The 20,702-nt window shown below is 42.4% G+C and overlaps 1 protein-coding gene and 1 pseudogene across 1 annotated transcript in view; both read left to right on the top strand.

The window, feature by feature from the left end:
* Positions 1-20,702, top strand: part of EIF2D (eukaryotic translation initiation factor 2D) — a 115,471-nt gene that overhangs the window by 23,332 nt on the left and 71,437 nt on the right. The window contains exons 7-9 of the mRNA XM_077481165.1: positions 13,722-13,839; positions 15,331-15,376; positions 20,265-20,368. Coding sequence (XP_077337291.1) covers positions 13,722-13,839; positions 15,331-15,376; positions 20,265-20,368 — 268 coding nt within the window. The remainder of the gene's footprint in view (positions 1-13,721; positions 13,840-15,330; positions 15,377-20,264; positions 20,369-20,702) is intronic.
* On the top strand, positions 11,410-11,525 carry LOC143984790 (5S ribosomal RNA; annotated as a pseudogene).

The following is a 20,702-nucleotide window of genomic DNA, read 5'->3' on the forward strand; positions in this document are numbered from 1 at the left end:
GAAGATCCGCTCTTTTCACATGGAGTTGATCAGGTCGGTGGTTTCTATTCTACCAGGAGGAGAACTTCTGGCGTCTATCGACATCAGGGATGCATATCTGCATATTCCTATATTTCCTGCTCTCCAAAGGTTTCTGCGTTTCAAGGTAGGACAGCATCATTTTCAGTTTGTTGTCTTGCCCTTCGGGCTGGCTACAGCACCCCAGGTATTTACAAAAGTTCTGGCTCCACCTCTAGCCAGGTTAAGGGCGCAGGGCATAACAGTCTTGGCGTACCTGAATGATCTATTGCTAATAGACCAGTCGGTGGCCCGTTTGGAGCAAAGCGCGCGCATTACAACCAAATACCTGGAAAATCTAGGTTGGATTCTCAACCTAGAGAAGTCATCCTTAAACCACTAAAAAGGCTGGAGCACTTGGGTCTGATCATAGACACAGCCCAGAAAAAGGTATTCTTGCTTCATGTAAAGATCCACGCCATAAGACCTGGTGTAGATGGTCAGGTCGAAAAGAGATCCCTCCATTCCCCTTTGCATGAGTTTGTTAGGAAAGATGGTGGCTTCATTCGAAGCGGTTCCCTATGCCCAGTTCCATTCAAGACTTTTGCAAAACAGTATCCCGTCTGCTTGGAACAAAATGGTTCACACTCTAGACTTGCCAATGCGGCTGTCCTCAAGGGTGTTCCAGAGCCTCAGTTGGTGGTTGGTAACCCGGAATCTGCTGAAAGGAAAATCCTTCAGACTAGTTATCTGGAAGGTGGTAATGACAGATGCCAGCCTTTCAGGTTGGGAAGCATTAATAAAAAAAGACAACTGTCCAGGGACAGTGGTGAAGAACTGAAAGAACCTTGTCCATCAACATCCTAGAGATTCGGGCAGCATGTCTGGCTCTGAAGGCCTGGACATTCAGGTTACAGGGTTGTACTGTCAGGATCCAATCCAACAATGCCACAGCTGTGCCTTATATCAATCACCAAGGGGGCACCAAGAGTCTTGCAGTGCAGAGGGAGGTGAACCACATCCTAACTTGGGCAAAAAGGAATGTTCAGTGCCTTTCAGCAGTTACTCCCGGGGGAATGGTCCCTTCACCCCAACATGTTTACCAAAAATGGGGGACTCCGGACATAGATCTTCTTGCATTCAGGTTCAACATGAAGTTGGTCAACTTTGTGTTCAGGACAAGGGATCCACTTGCATGCGGAACAGATGCATTGGTGACCCTGTGGGATCAGTTCTCACTGATTTATGCATTCCCCCCAATTCAGTTGCTGCTACGGCTTCTTTGCAGGATGAAGCTGGAAAGAAAGCCGGTAATTCTTGTAGCCTCAGTATGGCTGAGAAGGTCCTGGTATGCAGAAATCCACCAAGTCTAGACCTACTCTCACAGGGGCCGATATTCCATCCTACCTTACAAACTCTAAATTTAAGGGCTTGGCTATTGAAACCCTCATTCTGAAGAAACGTGGGCTATCTGGATCAGTTATCTCTACCTTGACTAATGCAATAAAGCTGGCTTCCAGAATCGTATTATAGAGTTTGGGGGGCTTATGTTTCCTGGTGTAAATCCAAGGGTTGGCACCCTCAAGTATAGCATAGGCAGAATTCTTGCCCTTCTACAATTAGGGGTAGAGATGAAGCTGGCCTTGATACTATTAAAGCGGTTTTGTACAGAAAATTGCAAGTTCATCTTATTCAAATGGCTTTGGAACATAGATGCAGTTATGACCATTGAAATAAAATAATATGCAGTATTTACCTTTTTTATTTTTAATGTTTATGCCGACTTCCGGGCTCTCCTCCCGTGGGAGTAGGCGTGTTTATCGGCTTCGCAATGGTCCCTGGGAACTTTTTTAGCCATTTCCCAGGAATCCGTGGGGGACACAGTCAAGCCGAAATTGCCATTTTGAAAGTGGGCAGGCAGCTCTATCAGCCATTACCACTATAGCACATGAGGCAAAAGGAAGGAAAACAGAGGACACTCAATGAGCATGTGCGAGATGGAGCGGTGGATGCTGGGAGCTCAGTGTCATCGCATCCAGGAAGTAAATGCCTGTGGGCTTCAAACGCCCACAGTGAAAATTGAAACCGCCAGACTGCTTTTTTAAAAGTTTTCCTTAGCAATGAAATCGTCACGCCGGGGGTTAAAAAGACGCCGATCGTGGCTGCAAAGACACCGTATGAATCGCCCAACAGTGACACAGGTAAAAAAAAAAAAAAACGGCAGTGGAATCCTGCTTTAAGGGCCAAGCCTCGGCCTTATCGGTCTTATTTCAAAGACCGCTTGCTTCACATTCTTTAGTCTGGGTTTTTATGAAAGGAGTAATGCGGCTTAATCCGCCAGTTAGATCACCTTTGAACTCTTGGGACTTGAACTTTGTTTTTTCAGTGTTACAAAAACAGCCTTTTGAACCGATACAGCGTACTCCCCTTAGTCCTGACAAGAAAGTTTAGTATTCTTGGTTGTTATATCATCTGCAAGGAGGGTTTCGGAATTGGCTGCTCTTTCTGGTAAAGAGCCATATTTGATTATTCACAAGGACAGAGTCGTGTTGCATCCTCGTTCAAGTTTTCTGCCTAACGTGGTTTCAGGGTTTCACCTGAACCAAGACATTGTCCTTCCATCGTTTTTTCCAAAACCATGTTCTAGGGAAGAGAAGTCACTACATTGTCTTGATGTGGTGAGAACGGTCAAGGTCTATTTAGAGATGAGTGCTCAGATCCGGAAGAGTGATGTCTTATTTGTGCTGCCAGAAGGTCCTAGGAAAGGACAAGCAGTGTCGAAATCCACTATTTCTAAGTGGATTCAGCAAGTTATAATTCAGGCTTATGGTTTAAAGGTTAAGATTGCGCCTTTTCAAGTCAAGGCCAAGTACCAGAGCAGTTAGTACTTTGTGGGCAGTACATCACCAGGCCTAGATCTGTAAGGCCGTAACTTGGTCTTCAGTACATACATTCACCAGGTTTTATCAGGTGGATGTAAAAAGGCATGAGGATATTGCATTTGGGTGCAGTGTGCTGCAGGCAGCAGTATAGGTCCTCAAGTCTGTGGGTGCCCTGCGGGTTGTCTCCCTCATGGGAGGTCCCATATAGGCAATACTATGGCTGTGTCCTGTGATGTACGATAAAGAAAATAGGATGTTTATAACAGCGTAAAATCCTTTTCTTGACGTATATCACGGGACATAGGGGTCCCGTCCTTCTTTTGGGATTTGTGTATATTGCTTTGCTACAAAAACTGAGGTACTCCTGGGAGGAGGAGGGGTTATATAGGGAGTGGACTTCCTGTCTTGGGTGTGCCAGTGTCCATCACCTGAAGGTGCCTATATAGTTAATACTATGGCTTGGTGTCCCATGATTTACTCCAAGAAAAGGATTTTACAGGTAAGCTGTTATAAAGATCCTATTTTTCCAGTAGCAGAACAGGGAGGATTACAGATCAAAGGCTGCTCATATACATATACATATATATGTCATATACTACTTTAATTAAATCTGAATTTATACCTATCCAGAATAAAGGTACTAAAGGAGGAAGTAGGCAGCTACAGTAGAATGAGTTTAACATCTGTATTAAGCCCCATACACACGGTCGGACTTGTACAAACTTTTCCGTGGACTTTTGTACAAAGTGTGTTGTCCACAAGTTTGTATTGCATACACACGGTCGGACTTTTTGACAACAAACACGAACGTAATGACGTCACAACGTACTGACGCCGTTTCAAAAGAGGACGTTCAATGACTCCAGCGCCACCTTTGGTCAACTTCTGTATTGTAGTCTGATCGTTTGCAATGGTTCTGAGCATGCGTGTTTGTACCTTGTACAAAAGTCCGATGCTTTTGCATACACACGGTCGGACTTTGCTCCATCGGACTTCTGTTGTCAAAAAGTTTGTCCGTTCGCAGAGCCAACAAAAGTCCGATGAAAACAGAAAAAGTTTGTCCGATGGAGCGTACACACAGTCGGATGTTGCTCCAAAACAGCTAATTTGCATGTTTGTTGTCAAAAAGTCCGACCGTGTGTACGGGCCTTTAGTTTTGTTTCATCAAAGCAACTGATTTACCTTATTCTCATAAAAAAGTTGTACAAGCTAGGACCTGGGTTACTCTGTGGATAAGTACTTGTCTAAAGAATAGATATCAGTGTACGGTAAAAGGGGTTTAATTCAGAAGAGACCAGCGGTATACCATAATGCTCTGTACTAGGTCATGTTCTGTTTAATCTGTCTACACGTAATATAATTGAAGGTTTGGTGGGCATATAGTCTGTAGCAATGATAACTGTGTCCTCCCAGCCAGCAGGGCTATGCATTACTTTTACTGACACATTCTGTAAAAGTTGTTCCTGAACTATGTTGGATATCGGACAGCCCGATAACCCTTTTCTATTCTACATTTTGTTGGCTTGAGAGTCCAGAATGATCCATATTCCTTTTAACGGTGGCACCATAAAATAATATTTTGATAGATGTTTATCCATTCTTATCACATTTTAGAAACCTTTAATCGTACATTACGGGACACAGTAATTACTGTGTGGGTTATAGTCCACCTTCAGGTGCTGGACACTGGCACACCATAAATCAGAAGTTGCCTCCCTATATAACCCCTCCCATACCGGGACCATCTCAGTTTTTTCCGCCAGTGTCTAAGGTGTTGGTCACAAGTAGAGATGAGCCGAACACCCCCTGGTTCGGTTCACAGCAGAACATGCAAAAAATTTGTTCAAACACCTTTAAAGTCTATAAGTAACGAACATGAATAATCAAAAGTGCTAATTTTTAAAGGCTTATATGCAAGTTATTGTCATAAAAAGTGTTTGGGCATCTGGGTTCTGTCCCAGGAGACATGTATCAATGTAAAAAAAAAAAAGTTTTAAAAACTGAAGTTTTTTTTGGGAACAGTGATCCTAATAATGCTTGATAATGCTTAAAGTGAAACAATAAAAGTGAAATTTTCCTTTTAAATTTCGTACCTGGGGGGGTGTCTGTAGTATGCCTGTAAAGTGGTGCATGTTTAGAACAGCCCAAGAGCAAAATGGCATTTCTAAAGGAAAAAAAAGTCATTTAAAAGTGCTCCCGGCTATAATGAATTGTTGGTCCCGGCAATACACATAAAAGTCATTGAAAAAAAACGGCATGGGATTCCCCCACAGTCCATTACCAGGCCCTTTGGGTCAGCTATGAATATTAATGGGAACCCTGAACCAAAAAAAAAAAAAAAAATTGTGTGGGGGTCCCCCCAAATTCCATACCAGGCTCTTCAGGTCTGGTATGGATATTAAGGGGAACCCCGCGCCAAAAGTGGAAAAAATGGCGTGGAGCTCCCCAAAATCCATACCAGACCCCTCAGGTCTGGTATGGCTTTTAACCACTTAAGGACCAGCTTCGTTTAGAGATTTTGGTGTTTTACATGTTTTTAAAACTTTTTTTTTTTTTTGCTAGAAAATTACCTAGAACCCCCAAACTATATATATATATATATATATATATATATATATATATATATATATATATATATATATATATATATATATATATATATATATATATATATATATATATAGACATATAGACAACAGGCGATTCCCTCCACCACTGCCGACGGCTCCGTTAAGTGGCGGAGGGCACCGGATCATGGTGGGAGGGGGAGACCCTCTCCTGCCACCGATTAAAAGTGATCTCACGACCAATCCACCGCAGAGACCACTTTTATCTTGTAGTGGATCGCCTACTTGCCATAACGATATCCTCTTTTAAACAGCCGCTGTTAAACCGCGGTGGGTGGGACTGTAAGTGGTAAGGGGAACCCTGCACCAAAATGTCAAAAAAAATGGTGTTGGCCCCCCCAAAAATCCATACCAGACCCTTTATTCGAGCACGCACGTGGCAGGCCGCAGGAAAAGAGGATGGGACGAGAGAGCGCTCCCCCCTGAACCTGGTACAGGCCACATGCCCCCCCAAAGCACTATGTTGATGGGGGCAAGGGCCTTATCCCCACAATCCTTGCCCGGTGGTTGTGGAGGTCTGAAGGCGGGGGGCTTATCGGAATCTGGAAGCCCCCTTTGGAGGCGGGTCGGTCGCATTTTATTATTTTTTTTTGTTGTTTTTTTTCGGTCCGTCGGAGGAGCAAGAGAAGAGGAAGAAGACTTTGTGGGATGTTTTTTCATTTTTTAATAAAGGACTTGTCCCAACCCGTGTCATGTCATTTTTTTTACAATTTTCACACTTTTTTTTGTGAAATGGTAGGGGTACATTTGTACCCCATTAACATTTCACACAGGGGCACTGGGATCTGGGGGTCCCCTTGTTAAAGGAGGCTTCCAGATTCCGATAAGCCCCCCGCCTGCACACCCCCACAACCACCAGGCAAGGGTTGTGGGTGATGAGGCCCTTGTCCCCATCAACATGGGACACGTGCTTTGGGGGGCTACCCCAAATCACCCTCCACATGTTGAGGGCATGTGGCCTGGTACGGTTCGGGGGGGGTTCTCTTGTCCCCCCCTCCTTTTCCTGCGGCCTGCCAGGTTGCGTGCTCGGATAAGGGTCTGGTATGGATTTTTGGAGGGGGCACCCCCACACCATGTTTTTTTTTTTTTTCTTTTTAAATGTTAGCACGGGATTCCCCTTAAAATCCATACCACACCTGAAGGGCCCGGTATGGAATTTTTTATTTTATATATATTTTTTTTTTTTACATTTTGGTTTGGGCTTCCCCCTTAATATTTATACCAGACCCAAAGGGCCTAGTAGTGGAATGTGGGGGAATCCCATGCCATTTTTTTTTTTCAATTACTTTTATGTTTATTGCCAGGACTGACAATTCATTATAGTTGCAAGTACTTTTAAATGACTTTTTTTCCTTTTTAGAAATGTAATTTTGCTCTCGGACTGTTCTTAACACGGGAAACATGCGCCACTTTACAGACATAATATAGGCACCCCCCAGGTACGAAATGTAAAGAAATATTTCACTTTTATTGTTTAACTTTAAGCATTATTAAAATCACTGCTCCCAAAAAAGTATGTGTTTTTTTTTTTTTTTTTTTTTAAACCTTTTTTTACATTGATACTTGTCCCCTGGGGCAGGATCCAGGTCCCCAAACACTTTTTATGACAATACCATAAGCCTTAAAAATTGGTACTTTTTTGATTTCTCCCATAGACTTTTAAAGGGTGTTCCGCTTTTGAATTTGCCGCGATCACCCCAAATTGTTCGCTATTCGGTGAACAGGCGAACACCCGATGTTCGAATCGAACTTGGGTTCAACCCAAACATCGGTATCATCCCTAGTCACGAGTGAAGATGTGCTGTGCTGAGCTCTACTGGGACTAGCTTTGCAGCCGGATCCATTCAAAGTGTCTTTTAGGCCAAATTGGTGCCCGGGCTTCGTATCTGAAGAAACAAGGTTTTGCTTGTAAACCCTTTTTAGAGAGCTTGACCCCGGGATCCAGTACTTTTGGTATTAAGGCCTTAAAGTTTTACTGGTGGGGTGCTATTACAGGTCCAGGATTGTGGGTTCCCTGAGGGTTCTTGGTTCCTGAAGGTTTGTTAACGGAACCCACCGTAAAGGGTGAAGATTGGGTCTGTTGGTTTTACCACAGAAAGAGGAGTGGAGTTTTCCAAGGAATTTTTAAATCTTCTTATGAAATGTCTCCTTTAAAGTAAATGTTGTCATGCCTAAGTGACACCACCTGGGGCTGTATGGAGCACGCACCTTCTCATGCTTTGCTCAGAGATCACGCTGTGTCACAGAAGCAGCAGACTTTTTTCCTCTGGCTAGCAGGCAGACCTCCGGTAAGTTTGGAGGTTTTGCTTCCTCCAGACACTCCCACCCGGGCTGAACTCTTCCTCTCTTGATGAGGCCGAGTATAAGAGAACTGAAAACGATCATGCCGTTTTCTTTCACCAACCCTGCTTGGCGGCGGCTACCAGGTCTCCTCCATGCCATCCCTCCCTCCCTCACTCACAAGCCGATCCCGTTGGATGGGAGGCCCGTGCTTGTGTGGGAAAACTTTTTTTTTTTTTTTTTTTTTTTAAAGAGAAAGGAAGGGGGCACGATGCAAGGTGGGGCTTAGCGCGGCTTGGGGGTCTCCAACGCGGGATTGCGTTTTAAAAAACAAACAAAAAAAACTCCATTTGTGCTGGCTGCAAAATTATCGTAGAGACAACAGGAAAGAGGAGCATGAAAGAGGTTTTAATGACACAGGCATTTTCCTATTTGACACACTTACTTACTATTTGCATCAGGCTGAGCATTAATAGCGGTGGCAGGGCTGGACTATTGCTTAAGCAGTGGATACGATTTCTTCTGGTAGTACCTTTTGCTTTGTGCATCGGGCTAAGGTCAGAAGGAGGGGTCGAAACACACCCAAAAAAGAGCTAAAAGGGTCTCCCTCAAGCTCTGGAAAGCTTACTCATCTCTACAAATGGCATCCTCCCCTGAGAGAAGGTGGCTGGACAGAGTGAGCATTGGGGCCATGAAACTTTTGCAACTGTTTATTTTACTAAAAAGATCTTTTTTTTTCCTTAGCCATGGTAGATTGTAAAGAAAAGAAAAAAGTTAAGCGATTTTAATCGCATCCCAGTGTGGGTCAAAATGTGACAGGTTCTCTTCCATTGCCCAGGACCTTCAAACTAAGAAACGAGGGGGGGGGGGGGGGCAGACTAATTCCCTCAGGGGACCGTGGTGAGGTTGATGACTCCTCTTCTGAGGTGTCAAATGCGGGAGAATCAGCTGTTTCAATCTTAAGACTGATGGTGCAATTTCTTGCTGAATGGTCCGCTCCACATTTATGCACCCTTAACTGAATGTTTGGGTTCGCTAAAGCTTCCTCAAGCTGTGCATGCCTTTTTCCTGTCTGTTGATTGCTGGAAAAGCTTTTTTTGTATCTGAGAGGATCACCTAGATTAGCATTATTTTCCCTCCTAAAAAGTTTTCACACATCCTATGGTGGAGGAAATTCACTAAGTAGGGTATACCAGCAATTAACGCTGTTATATCCTCTGTGAATAAGAGTTTGACTTGTCCGGCAGACAATGCTCAAATGCTTGGGGATCCAATGGATAAAAAGTTGGAATTCCTATTATTAAAAAACAAAATAAAAAAAAAACACTTTTTTTTCTCTGGCAGATTGAGTGTCTCAGTGTGACAGTAATTGCTTAACCAGTTGAGATCCGCGCTATGACAGCTACAGCGCGGACCTCCTTTGCCGGGACGATGTCAATAGAGCACGCGCTCTGTGATCGGCGAGTCTATGAGACTCGCCTGATCATGGATCCGAGCAAGGGGTCGATTCCCGACCCCTTACCACGTGATCAGCTGTCAGCCAATGACAGCTGATCATGTGATACAACGGAGCTGGTAATCGGCTATTATTCCTCCTCGCGCTGACAGTCCCGATCACGGCCAGCCCTGCCAGTGCCCACCTGCCCCCTGCCAGTGCCACCCATCAATAAATAAGTGCCCCCCGTCAGTGCCACCCAGCAGTACCCATAGTGCCACCCATCAGTTCCCGCAATCTGCCTCAACAACGGTGCTGCACCCCACATATCTGTGCCCATTAGTGCCGCCCATCAGTGCCCAGCAGTGCCATCTTATCTGTGCCCATCAGTGCCGCCTTATCTGTGCCCATCAGTACTACCTTATCTGTGCCACCTTATCTGTGCCTATTGGTGCCACCTTAACTATGCCTATCAGTGCCGCCTCATCAGCGCACTTCAATGAAGGAGAAAAATGACCTGTTTGCAAAATTTTATAACAAACTATTAAACATGATTTTTTTATTTTGCATCTTTTTTTGTTTGTTTAGCAAAAAATAAAACTCCCAGCTGTAATTAAATACCACCAAAAGAAAGCTCTATTTGTGGGAAAAAAATGATAAAAATTTCATTTGGGTACAGTGTTGTATGGCCGCGCAATTGTCATTCAAAGTGCATCAGCACTGAAAGCTGAAAATTGCTCTGGGCAGGAGGGGGGTTTAAGTGCCCAGTAAGCAAGTGGTTAATCATTGAGAGACCAGTTTAAAAGGTGTTCAAGGTTATCCTGCTCAGCAGGCCCAGGATCTGGCAGCTTTATGTTTTCAAAAGTGGCTATGAGAGATTCTATCTTTCAGGCCTTGCGCCCTTCACTAAGCACCATGCAGAAGATCCTGGCTAGTCTTCCTTTTTGCAGTGAAACAGCTATTTGGGGATTTTTTGGATAACGCATCCAAAGAAATTCTAGTGGAGCCCCTTTTGCCATTTAAGAAAAGGAGTAAATGTGTTTTTCATTTTAAAGCTCCTTCTGTGCCAGGGGCATCAGCCTCCAGGCAGTCAACTTGGCTTCTGCTGTCAGATTCAAAAGGTAATCCTCAGGGCTAACCCCAGGGACAAAAGCGCTCTTGGGGGAGGAAACATACAGGATACTGAAGCCTCCTTATGAGGAGGCGCCCCCGCTCGCTCAATAGGGGGAATTCTGCAGTTCTCAAGGATCTGACAGGAAGAGTGTCAAGACGAATGGGGGACTTCCTCAATAGCTCCAAGGTACAAACTTGAGTTCCAAGAGTTCCCGTCTCCTCGTTTGCTCAGATCAAACCTTCCTAAGGATCCAGAGAAAAATAAGTCTTTCTCTCAAGCATTGGACCATCTTTTGGCAAAAAGTGATCATGGTGGCCCCCATGTAAGAGCAGAGTTTGGGGCTTGGTTAAATCCAGATTGACATTCTGGATCTCAAAAATCTAAATTCTATTCCTGAATTTAACCACTATTTTTTCGCATGGAGTCAATCCAATCAGTTGCCTCCATCCTACACGAAGGAGAACTTCTGGCGTCAATCGACGTCAAAGATGCATACCTATGCCTATTTCCTCGCTCACTAGTAATATCTACTTTTCAAGGTGGAAAATCTTAATTTTCAGTGTGTAGCTCTGCTTTCTGGTCTAGCTACTGCACCTTGAGTGTTTTACAAAGGTTCTGGCCCCTCTTCTAGCCAGATTAGGGGCCCAAGGTATAACGATTATGGTTTACCTGAATGATCTGTTCTTGATAGTCCAGTTGGTAGCTTGCTTAGACCAAAGTATGGTCACCACATTCAACTACCTGGAATATCTAGGTCGGATTTTCAGCCTAGGAGAAATCTTCTTTAAAACCATGAAAAGGGCTAAGATACTTGGGTCTTTTCATAGGTACACCCAGAAAAGGGTATTCTTGTCCCAGGCAAAGATAATCGCCATAAAGGAACTGATTTAGGTGGTCGAAGCAAGGTGAATTCTTCTATTCAACTTGGCATGAGGTTGTTGGGAAAGTTGGTGGCTTCATTTGAGTCTGTTCCTTATACTCAATTTAATTTGAGACTGCTGCAAAACCTTATCCTATTGGCTTGGAACAAAGGATTCAAGCTCTAGTTTCCTAGTGTGTGTGTGTGACTCCATAGCCTACGGCCACATCGCCCTCAAAGCGCCCAATCTTGTCTGATCTTGGAGGCTAAGCAGGGTTGGGCCTGGTTAGTACCCGGATGGACCACTTAGAAATACCAGGTACTGTAGGCTGGGTACACTGGAGCCTCAGTTTTTTGGTTAATTTCCAAAAATCTGCAAAGGGGAAAATCCTTCCTTCAATTACCATGTAAGTGGCCCAGATCAGAAACGACCTTGCCCATTATCATTCTAGAAATTCAGGCAGAGCACTTGGTTCTGAGCGCCTGAACATCCAGTTTACATTATTGTCCTGCCAGGATTCAATCCGACTATGCCACAGCAACGACCTATATTAATCGCCAAAGGGGTAAAAGAAGTTATGCGGCCCAGAGAAAGGTGAATCATATCCTATCTTGGGCAGCAAACAATGTACTTTGCCTATCGGCGGTCTTCATTCTAGGAAAACAAAATTGGCAGGAGGACTATTTTTGAGTCTCCAGCAGTTGTTCCCCGAAGAATGGTTCCTTCACCCCGATATCTTCATGTCAATATGTCAAAGTTTGGGGATCCTAGACGGGGATCTGTTTACGTCCAGATTCAACAAAGAAATGGACAACTTTGTGTCAAAAACAAAGGATCCGCTAGCATGCGGAACAGATGCCTTGCTATTCCCGTGGAATTGGTACTCACTGATTTATGCATTCCCTCCTGTTCTGCCTGTGTCCACGACTATTTCACATGATCATGCAGGAAGGCCCAGCGGGGCCCAGGAAATCTTGGTATGCAGGGATCATAAAGATGACAGTAAGGGACCCATGGACCCTACCGCCACGGCCAGACCTTCTTTCGGGTCCGGTATTCCATCCTACTTTACGAACGCTAAATTTAATGGTTTGGCTATTGAGACCCACACTCTGAAGAATCGTGGGCTGTTGGGTTCAGTGGTTTCTATCTTGGTTAATGCAAGGGAGCTGGCCTCCATAATTATATATTATGGAGTCTGGTAAGCATATGTCTCCTGGTGTGAAACCAGGGGTTGCACCCCAGGAAATAGGTCAAAGGTAGAATCCCTGACTTTCTGCAGATGGGGTGAGAAATAAGGCCGAGACCTGTCCTTAGAAAGCTTTATCTGTATTATTTCAATGACCACTTGCTTCGCTTTCTTTGGTTCGTAACTTTATTCAGGGGGTAACGCTGCTTAATCCCCAGTTAGGTCACCCCTGAACCCTTGGGACTTGAATTTCATTTTGGCGGCATTACAAAACAGACTTTTTTTGACCGATACGACATATTCCCTTGGTCCTTTTTTGACAAGGAAACTATTTTTTCTGGTAACCATACCTGCTGCAAGAAGGGTATCAGAATTGGCTGCTTTTTCTTGTAAAGAGCCATATTATTTTTGTTCTCATGGATAAGGTAGTATTGCGTCCTCATCCTACCTTTTTATTGAAGGTAGTATCAGGTTTTTATCTAAACCAGGATATTGTTCTATCTTGATTTTTTTTTTTTTTTTTTTTTCCAGAACCCTGTTCTGTGTAAGAAAAATCACTCCATTCTCTTGATGTGGTGAGAACAGTCTACTTAAAGATCACTGCTCAGATTCGGAAAACGGATGTTTTGTTCATATTTCCTGAAGGTCCTAAAAGAGGACATGCAGCATGGAAATCTACTATTCTAAATAGATTTGACAAGTAATTGTTCTAGCTTATGGTTTTAAAGAGGTCGTTTCTACCCTCTCAAATCAAAACGCACTCCTCTGTTAGTGCTTCGTGGGCAGTGCATCACCAAGCCTCCATGGCCCAAATCTGATTCTATCAGGTAGATGTAAAAGACATGAGGATGTCGCCTTTGGGCGCAGAATACTGCAGACAGCAGTATAAGTCCTGATCTCATTGTGCCCTACTTTTGTTGTGTCTCCCTCCTCCCTGTTGGCGTTGCTCTGGGACATCCCATATAGTAATTACTATGGCTCTGTGTCCTGTGATGTACGATTAAAGAAAATAGGATTTTTATAACAGCTTACCTGTAAAATCCTTTTCTTTTGAAGTACATCACAGGACACACAGATTCCCACCCCTCTTTCTAGTATACACGTGTATTGCTTTGCTACAAAACTGAGATGCTCCCGGTATGGGAAGGGTTACATAGGGAGGCAACTTCCTGTTCAGGGTGTGCCAGTGTCCAGCACCTGAAGGTGGACTATAACCCACATAGTAATTACTATGCCTCTGTGTACCCTTATGTACTTCAGAAGAAAAGGATTTTACAGGTAAGCTGTTATAAAAATCCTATTTTTGATAATGTTTATCCATTCTTATCACATTTTAGAAACCATGGATGACTTGTTACACCAGTGCTTTTTTCATGCATTGAAGTATAAAGTGAAGAAATCCGACCTCCCCCTGCTTACAAGTGCATTTCTTAGGAATTTCCTCTTTGCGTGTTGGTGAGTTCTAGGTTCTCTTTATCCTATGTCCATGAATCTACATTGAGCATATATGTCAAATAGTACCAGATCATGCATGGAATCGACCTCTTGCATGATAGAAGTCATCCAGGATGAATTTGGTTGTAGGTTGAGTTTTTTTCTGCTGACAATGATGACGACTGTGTTGTGAATGTTAATTTCTAACTGAAGTAAAGGGCAGTCTGCAGCATTTTTCCACAATTTAAAAGATCCCTAAAGTGGGAGTAAAGGCTTACATATAGGTACAGTAAATGTGTCCTTAACCTGCACCGTTTAGGAGATATTTACTTTTGATGCAGCCAGTGACTTCCCTACTGCATGCGCTCTAAAGGCACGACATACCGTGCCGTTCCGTCAGAGTCCTGTGCCCTGAACAGCGGCTCCTGCGCACATGCGCAGAAGTGACATCATCACAGCTCCGACCACTTGCACATCCGAAGAGCTCAGGAGGAAATCCTGTAATAACTATCTGATGTTAATACAGGGATCTCCCCCCACTGAGCTATTGTGTTCTGGCAGGGGGAAGCCCCCTGCAAGAACACACCAGTCAGCGCTCTCAGCCATTGTCTAAGAGCACTGATCGGATGCCAATCAGCGGCCTTTTTTAGGTCATGCCCCTTTAACAGAAACTGGATGTTCACATTAGACATGTGCATTAGTTTTCGTCCGAATGCATTTTCGTCCGAATTTCAGCTATTTTCGTTTTCGTTTTGACAAACGATAACGAAAGCACAAAATCCGAAAAACGAAAGATCCGACATAAATAAATGCTTTATTTTCGTTTTCATTGTTACAACAGTTCGATATAGAATAGGAGATTCGACATGACTCTGACAACAATCTGTGTCTATAGAACCTGTGGTCGAATGTGCCTAACCTTACCTCTATTAGTCCAAGATTATATAGAGAAAATATTCGACAGAGAAAAAAGATTTGACAGAGAGAAAAGATTCTGCAAGTTACTGTCCTAAAAAGTGTTTGGGGACCTGGGTCCTGCCCCAGGGGACATGTATCAATGCAAAAAAAAGTTTTAAAAACGGCCGTTTTTTCGGGAGCAGTGATTTTAATAATGATTAAAGTGAAACAATAAAAGTGTAATATTCCTTTAAATTTCGTAGGGGGGGGGGTTGTCTATAGTATGCCTGTGAAGGGGCGCATGTTTCCCGTGCTTAGAATTGTCCCTGCACAAAGTGTCATTTATGCAGGAAAAAAAGTCCTTTAAAATCACTCGCAGCTATTATGAATTGTCGGCTCCGTAATACAGAGAACACTCATTGAAAGTCATTGATAAAAAAATAAATAAATAAATAAAAAAGCGTTTTTTTTTCTTTAGAAGCCCATACTTTTTTGTTAATAAAAAGAAAAGAGGCTAGTATAGTGGTAAAACAAAATTTTAATGTATTCTTTTGTATGGAAATATTTAAAGTATTTAAAGTATGTGATGACCTTGTAATTTGTGTTTATCTTTAGCCCTGAAGGACAGCAAGTAGATATTAAAAAGTCTAGCTACAAAAAGGTAATGTGGTTTATTAGATTTACATTTTTCCTGTTGTCCTTGTCCAATAGCCTAGCACTTACTGAAGTTTAGGCTCAAGATATCTAACGTTAAGGAAAAACATAATTAAAAACCCAAGATACTGTGTTAAGTGCAACGAATACAAAACATATAATGAATTGTGTGCACAAATACCAATAACAGCAGCATTTACAGATATCCAAATACCTTTGATATCAGACCGTTATACACATGTTACCAAATGTATTAGGGCACCTGTGTGTGTGTGTGTGTGTGTGTGTATGTATGTGTGTGTGTGTGTGTATGTATGTGTGTGTGTGTGTGTATGTATGTGTGTATATGTGTATATATATATATATATATATATATATATATATATATATATATATATATATATATATATATATATATATATATATATATATATATATATATATATATATATATATATATATATATATATATTATATAAAATAATACACACATGAACTTCCAAGTCTTAGTCCGTAGGTATCAGTATTGCGTTGGCCCACCCTTTTCAGCTATAGCCGCTTCAGTTCTTCTGGAAAGGTTGTCCACAAGGTGTAGGAGTGTGTCTATGGGAATGTTTGACCATTCTTCCAGAAGCGCATTTCTGAGGTCAGGCACTGATGTGGATGAGAAGGCCTGGCTCGCAGTCTCCATTCTAATTCTTTCCAAAGGTGTTCCATTGGGTTTGTGCAGGCTAGTCAAGACATCCATGTCTTTATGGACCTTGCTTTGTGCACTGGTCCAAATCATTTGGTGGAGGGGGGAATATGGTGTGGGGTGGTTCTTAAGGATTTGGGCTTGGCCCCTTAGTTCCAGTGAAGGGAACTCTTAAGGTGTCAGCATACCAAGACATTTTTGGACGATTTCATGCTCCTAACTTTGTGGGTACAGTTTGGGGCTGGCCCCTTCCTGTCATAACATGTCTGCCCTCCCAGTGCACAAAGCAAGGGTCATATAGACATGGATGAGCGAGTATGGGGTGGAGGAACTTGACTGCCCTGGACAGAGTCCTGAACTCAACCCAATAGAACCCCTTTGGGATGAATTAGAGCGGAGACTGCGAGCCAGGCCTTCTCGTCCACATCAGTGCCTGACCTCACAAATGCACTTGAAAGAATGGTCAAATATTCCCATAGACGCTCCTAAACCTTGTTGACAGCCTTCCCAGAAGAGTTGAAGTTGTTATAGCTGCAAAGGGTGGGCCAACTCAATATTGAGCCCTACGGACTTAGGCCCCTTTCACACTAACGTCCCGTTCAGGCCCGCCTGTCAGTTTTTCAGGCGGACCTGAACGGGTGCTCCATAGAGCTCTATGGAGCGTCGGATGTCAGCGGTGACATGTCCGCTGACATCCGACCCGCTCCGATCCGAAAAAGTGTGACGGAGGAAAAAGCTATTTTTCCATCCGTCTGCGGATCGGATCGGATGACGACGGGCACTGCGGTCCGTCGTCATCCGATCTCCCATAGGGGAGAGCGGCGCTGTGACAGGTCCGTCCCTGCACAGTGTGCGGAGACAGACCTGTCATCTCCCTGCTCAGCGGGGATCGGCGGAGTGATCCCCGCTGAGCAAACGGACATCCACGGGGCGGATCAGAACTGATCCGCCCCGTGTGAAAGGACCCTAAGACTGGGATACCATTAACGTTTGTGTGTGTGTGTGTGTGTGTGTGTGTGTGTGTGTGTGTGTGTGTGTGTGTATACTGTATATGCATATGTATATAAAGGCAGGCGTCACAATACTTTTGGTAATATGTATATAACAGAAATGCGTTGCACTGTTTATGTCTATGTAACGCAAAGACAACAACATATATGTGAAAAAATAGGTGCACTTGAAAAAAGTCCTGCAGTGATTTATATGAAAGCATCCACCTTTTAAATCTGCTTCACAAACCACAGTGTCACCACCACCATGTCAACAGGCCTTAGCAGAGCCTAAGACCCCACATTTTGAGGTCAAGTAGCGCTTGCAATCTGACAACAGAGTGGATGGTACAAAGTCTTTCACGGCAGGATGGATGATTGACCCAAAGCAAAGCATTAAATGGTATGAAAATCGATCTCTAGCATAAAAAGAGGGGAGGGGCTACATAGTTTAGTAAATTCCAGACCACTCTATTAAAAAGCCAGTTGTTTACTCACAAAAGCAAAGACAGATGAACACGGGGTACTGCATGACCAAGGCGGTTTGTTGACATCATGGCTAGAGGATTGCCACAGTACTGCTTTTCAAACGTCAAATTTACTACACTATGTAGCCCCCCCTCCCCTCTTTTTACGCTAGAGATCGATTTCCATACCATTTGTTGCTTTCCCCCTCAATCCCCCCCCCCCCTTTTTTTTTTTTTATTTTTTTTTTTTAAGCCAAGATCTAATTTTCCATACTATCTGATGCTTTGCTATACATCCATCCTGCTGTGTGAGAATATGTTCCATTCTCTCTGATGTCAGATACAAGCGCTACTTGATCTGTTCAAATGTGGGGCCTTAGGCTCTGGTAAGCCTATTGATATGGTGGTGGTGACACAGTGATTGGTGAAGGAACTGTAAAAGGCAGATCTCACAAGTTGGATGCATTCATATAAATCTTAGCGAGACTCTTTTCAAGTGGACTTCTCTTTTCACTATTTTCTTCCCATACTGTATATATGTTGTTTTACTTGACTTGCGTAGACATAACAGTGCAACACATTGCTGCTATATATTATGTTTTACCTTGCAGTTTCAAACAAAAGGGATTTAGGAGCATTGCAATGTTTATATGGCAGCATTTCCACCTAGTGTGTGTTCAAAATATAACTGCACTTTTACTAAAAGTATCCATTTTTTTTTTTTCTTGATCAAACAACCTCTTAAAAAATTGCAGTATGTCATTGTCACATTGTCATGTATTCAGTATGTAGTCATGCATGTTGGAAGTTTAATTTATAGCTTTCTTCTAAAGCTGGCCATACATGGTTTGTTCGTTTATTTTATTTTTTTGTGAGGTAGATGGAGGAATGCCATCTGCCGGGGCATTGTATTCTGACAGCAGGACCTGATGCTGTCAGAATAGAGTGATCGGTGGCTACTGCTGAAAAAAATTCCCACATATCTCTGACAGATGTTGATCACACACCGGTTGAAATTTGGTTGGTTCCTGCTCACCCACTCATATTTCGATCAGTGTGTGGCCAGCTAAAGGCAAAACGTGTGTTGTTTTTTTTTTTTTTTTTTTTTTTTTTTTTTTTTTTTTTTACGTTTTGGGTAGAGCGGAGAGGAATAAGATTGCTTGTCAGTTTTTTTTTTTTTATTGCTGTCTGTGTCCCTATTAGGGAGATCCCCCCCCCCCCCTTCTATTTGTCCTGCTTACAAATTTTGGGTTGTTCCTAAAATAGTAAAGAAAATCTTCCAATAGGGACACTAGTTCTGGTGACCTGGGGATCCCCAAAGATTTCACTTAATTTTTAGGGATTCCCTCTCAGTTCCTGTTTGGCTATGGGACAAGAAGTAAAGGGAAATCTCCCCAATGGGACACAGATGGTGAAAAAGAAAAACTGACTGGTGTTCTAATCCTTCCTTGCTCTTGGAATGCTCTCCTGTGCTTGGAAAAACTGTCCCTAGTAAGCAGGTTGCTCCATTCACAGCAAACCTCTTGTCGAGGAAATTCTAGTGGTGGCAGAAGAAGTTTGTTAATGGCAAAGATGAACCATCCAACTGTTAGAAATAGGATTAGTCTGCTCTAAAGATAACCTATTATACAGGCATTTTACAGAGTGCAGGGCTTCAGGTATCATCTAAGTACTAACATGTAACTTAAGGCAAAATTAAAGGCTATTATGGATCCAGATTGGTAAAACATTTTTATCACCTCTTTAGCGTAAATTTCAGCTCTCCAGTGGCTCCTCATTTTTCTCTTAAACATGTTGTACATGCAAAATGTTTGTCGTTTGGTGTGTTGGATAGAATCCGCCCAGTGATAGAGGAGGTTATTTAGAGAAGGCATTTTTGAAATGTGAGTGTTGATGGATTCCTAATTTGCAATCCTTGAAATATCCAGGCTATGAACTCTGCATGCTTTCTTTTAACATGTTGTAAGTCTTGTCTTCTTTCTGTTACATAGTGTTTGAAAGTTTTTATGAACATTCTTTGTATGTGTATTTATATACGTCTAACGATTATGGAATTTATATTGTATTACATTGTATTGTTTGGAGAAAACAGACTTCTGTGCTTACAGAGACAGTTTAGATAATCTAAACGTAGCTAAAAAAAGATGTAACTGCGCAATAATGCAAGTAAACTCAAGGAAAGAAAATACATCTAGATGCAAGAGAACCTAATTTGGAAGCATAAAGTTTCTTTATACTTCCCAGTTCATTTCTCCTGCATATAGATAACCTAAACACAGGAGTGCTAGTGTACATAGTTCCTGGAACATAACGTATATGGCAAGAATGTTTAAGAATTACTTAACATTTAATAATAAAGCTAATTTTATTTATTTATTTTTTTGAATAAAAAAGTAGTTATGCTTATCCTGCTCTGCGCAGTGATAGCACTGCTGCAGACAGTAGAGTACTTAGGTAAGTGTTAGGGGGTGTGCCAAAACAAGTAGTTTCTTCTTGTGATCTAGTGTATAGATTGTTTTGTAATAAAAGTGCACAGCATTCTTTATTATAGAGTCATGGCTATATATTTGGTTTATCTTTTAGATAATCAGTGCTGCACTTTGTGTAAAGATTACTTTTAAGGTTGCTTTTTGAACTAAATGGATCCTTCATATTGTCATTGATCAACTAGTATACTGTACATATTTTATGTATTAAATTTTCTTTGCTAATTTTTATTTTTTTTTGTTTGTTTTTCTACACCAGCTGTCAAAGTTTCTACAGGCCATGCAGCAGCGTAACATCTTGCAAGTGAAGGAGCTTAGTAAAGGGGTAGAAAGCATTGTTGAAATACAATGGAAGCACCCAGAGTAAGTACAATTCATATCCATCCCTCTAATTCTTGAGATAGATAAGCACACTATTATAACCTAATAGGCCTCATGCACCCAGGACATTTTTTTCCTCCACTGGATGCCTTTGCACCAGGGGAGAAAATAAAGCAGTTTTAACAACACTGTTTTTTTAAACATGTTTTGACACATCAACCCTTTGGGGGTTCATTTAATTGGCCAGAATTTTTATTCTACCTATTGGAATGAATGAACACTCAAGTGCTAAATGCGCCTAGTATTTAGGCACATTTACACCTGTTTAGGCATGTCAACCTTTTTTTTTTTTTTTTTTTTTTTTATTTTTTTTTTG

Source organism: Lithobates pipiens, unplaced genomic scaffold (genome assembly GCF_037356315.1).
Source record: "Lithobates pipiens isolate NorthernLeopardFrog02 unplaced genomic scaffold, aLitPip1_a1.2 Scaffold_16, whole genome shotgun sequence".
In the NCBI taxonomy this organism is placed as follows: Eukaryota; Metazoa; Chordata; class Amphibia; order Anura; family Ranidae; genus Lithobates; species Lithobates pipiens.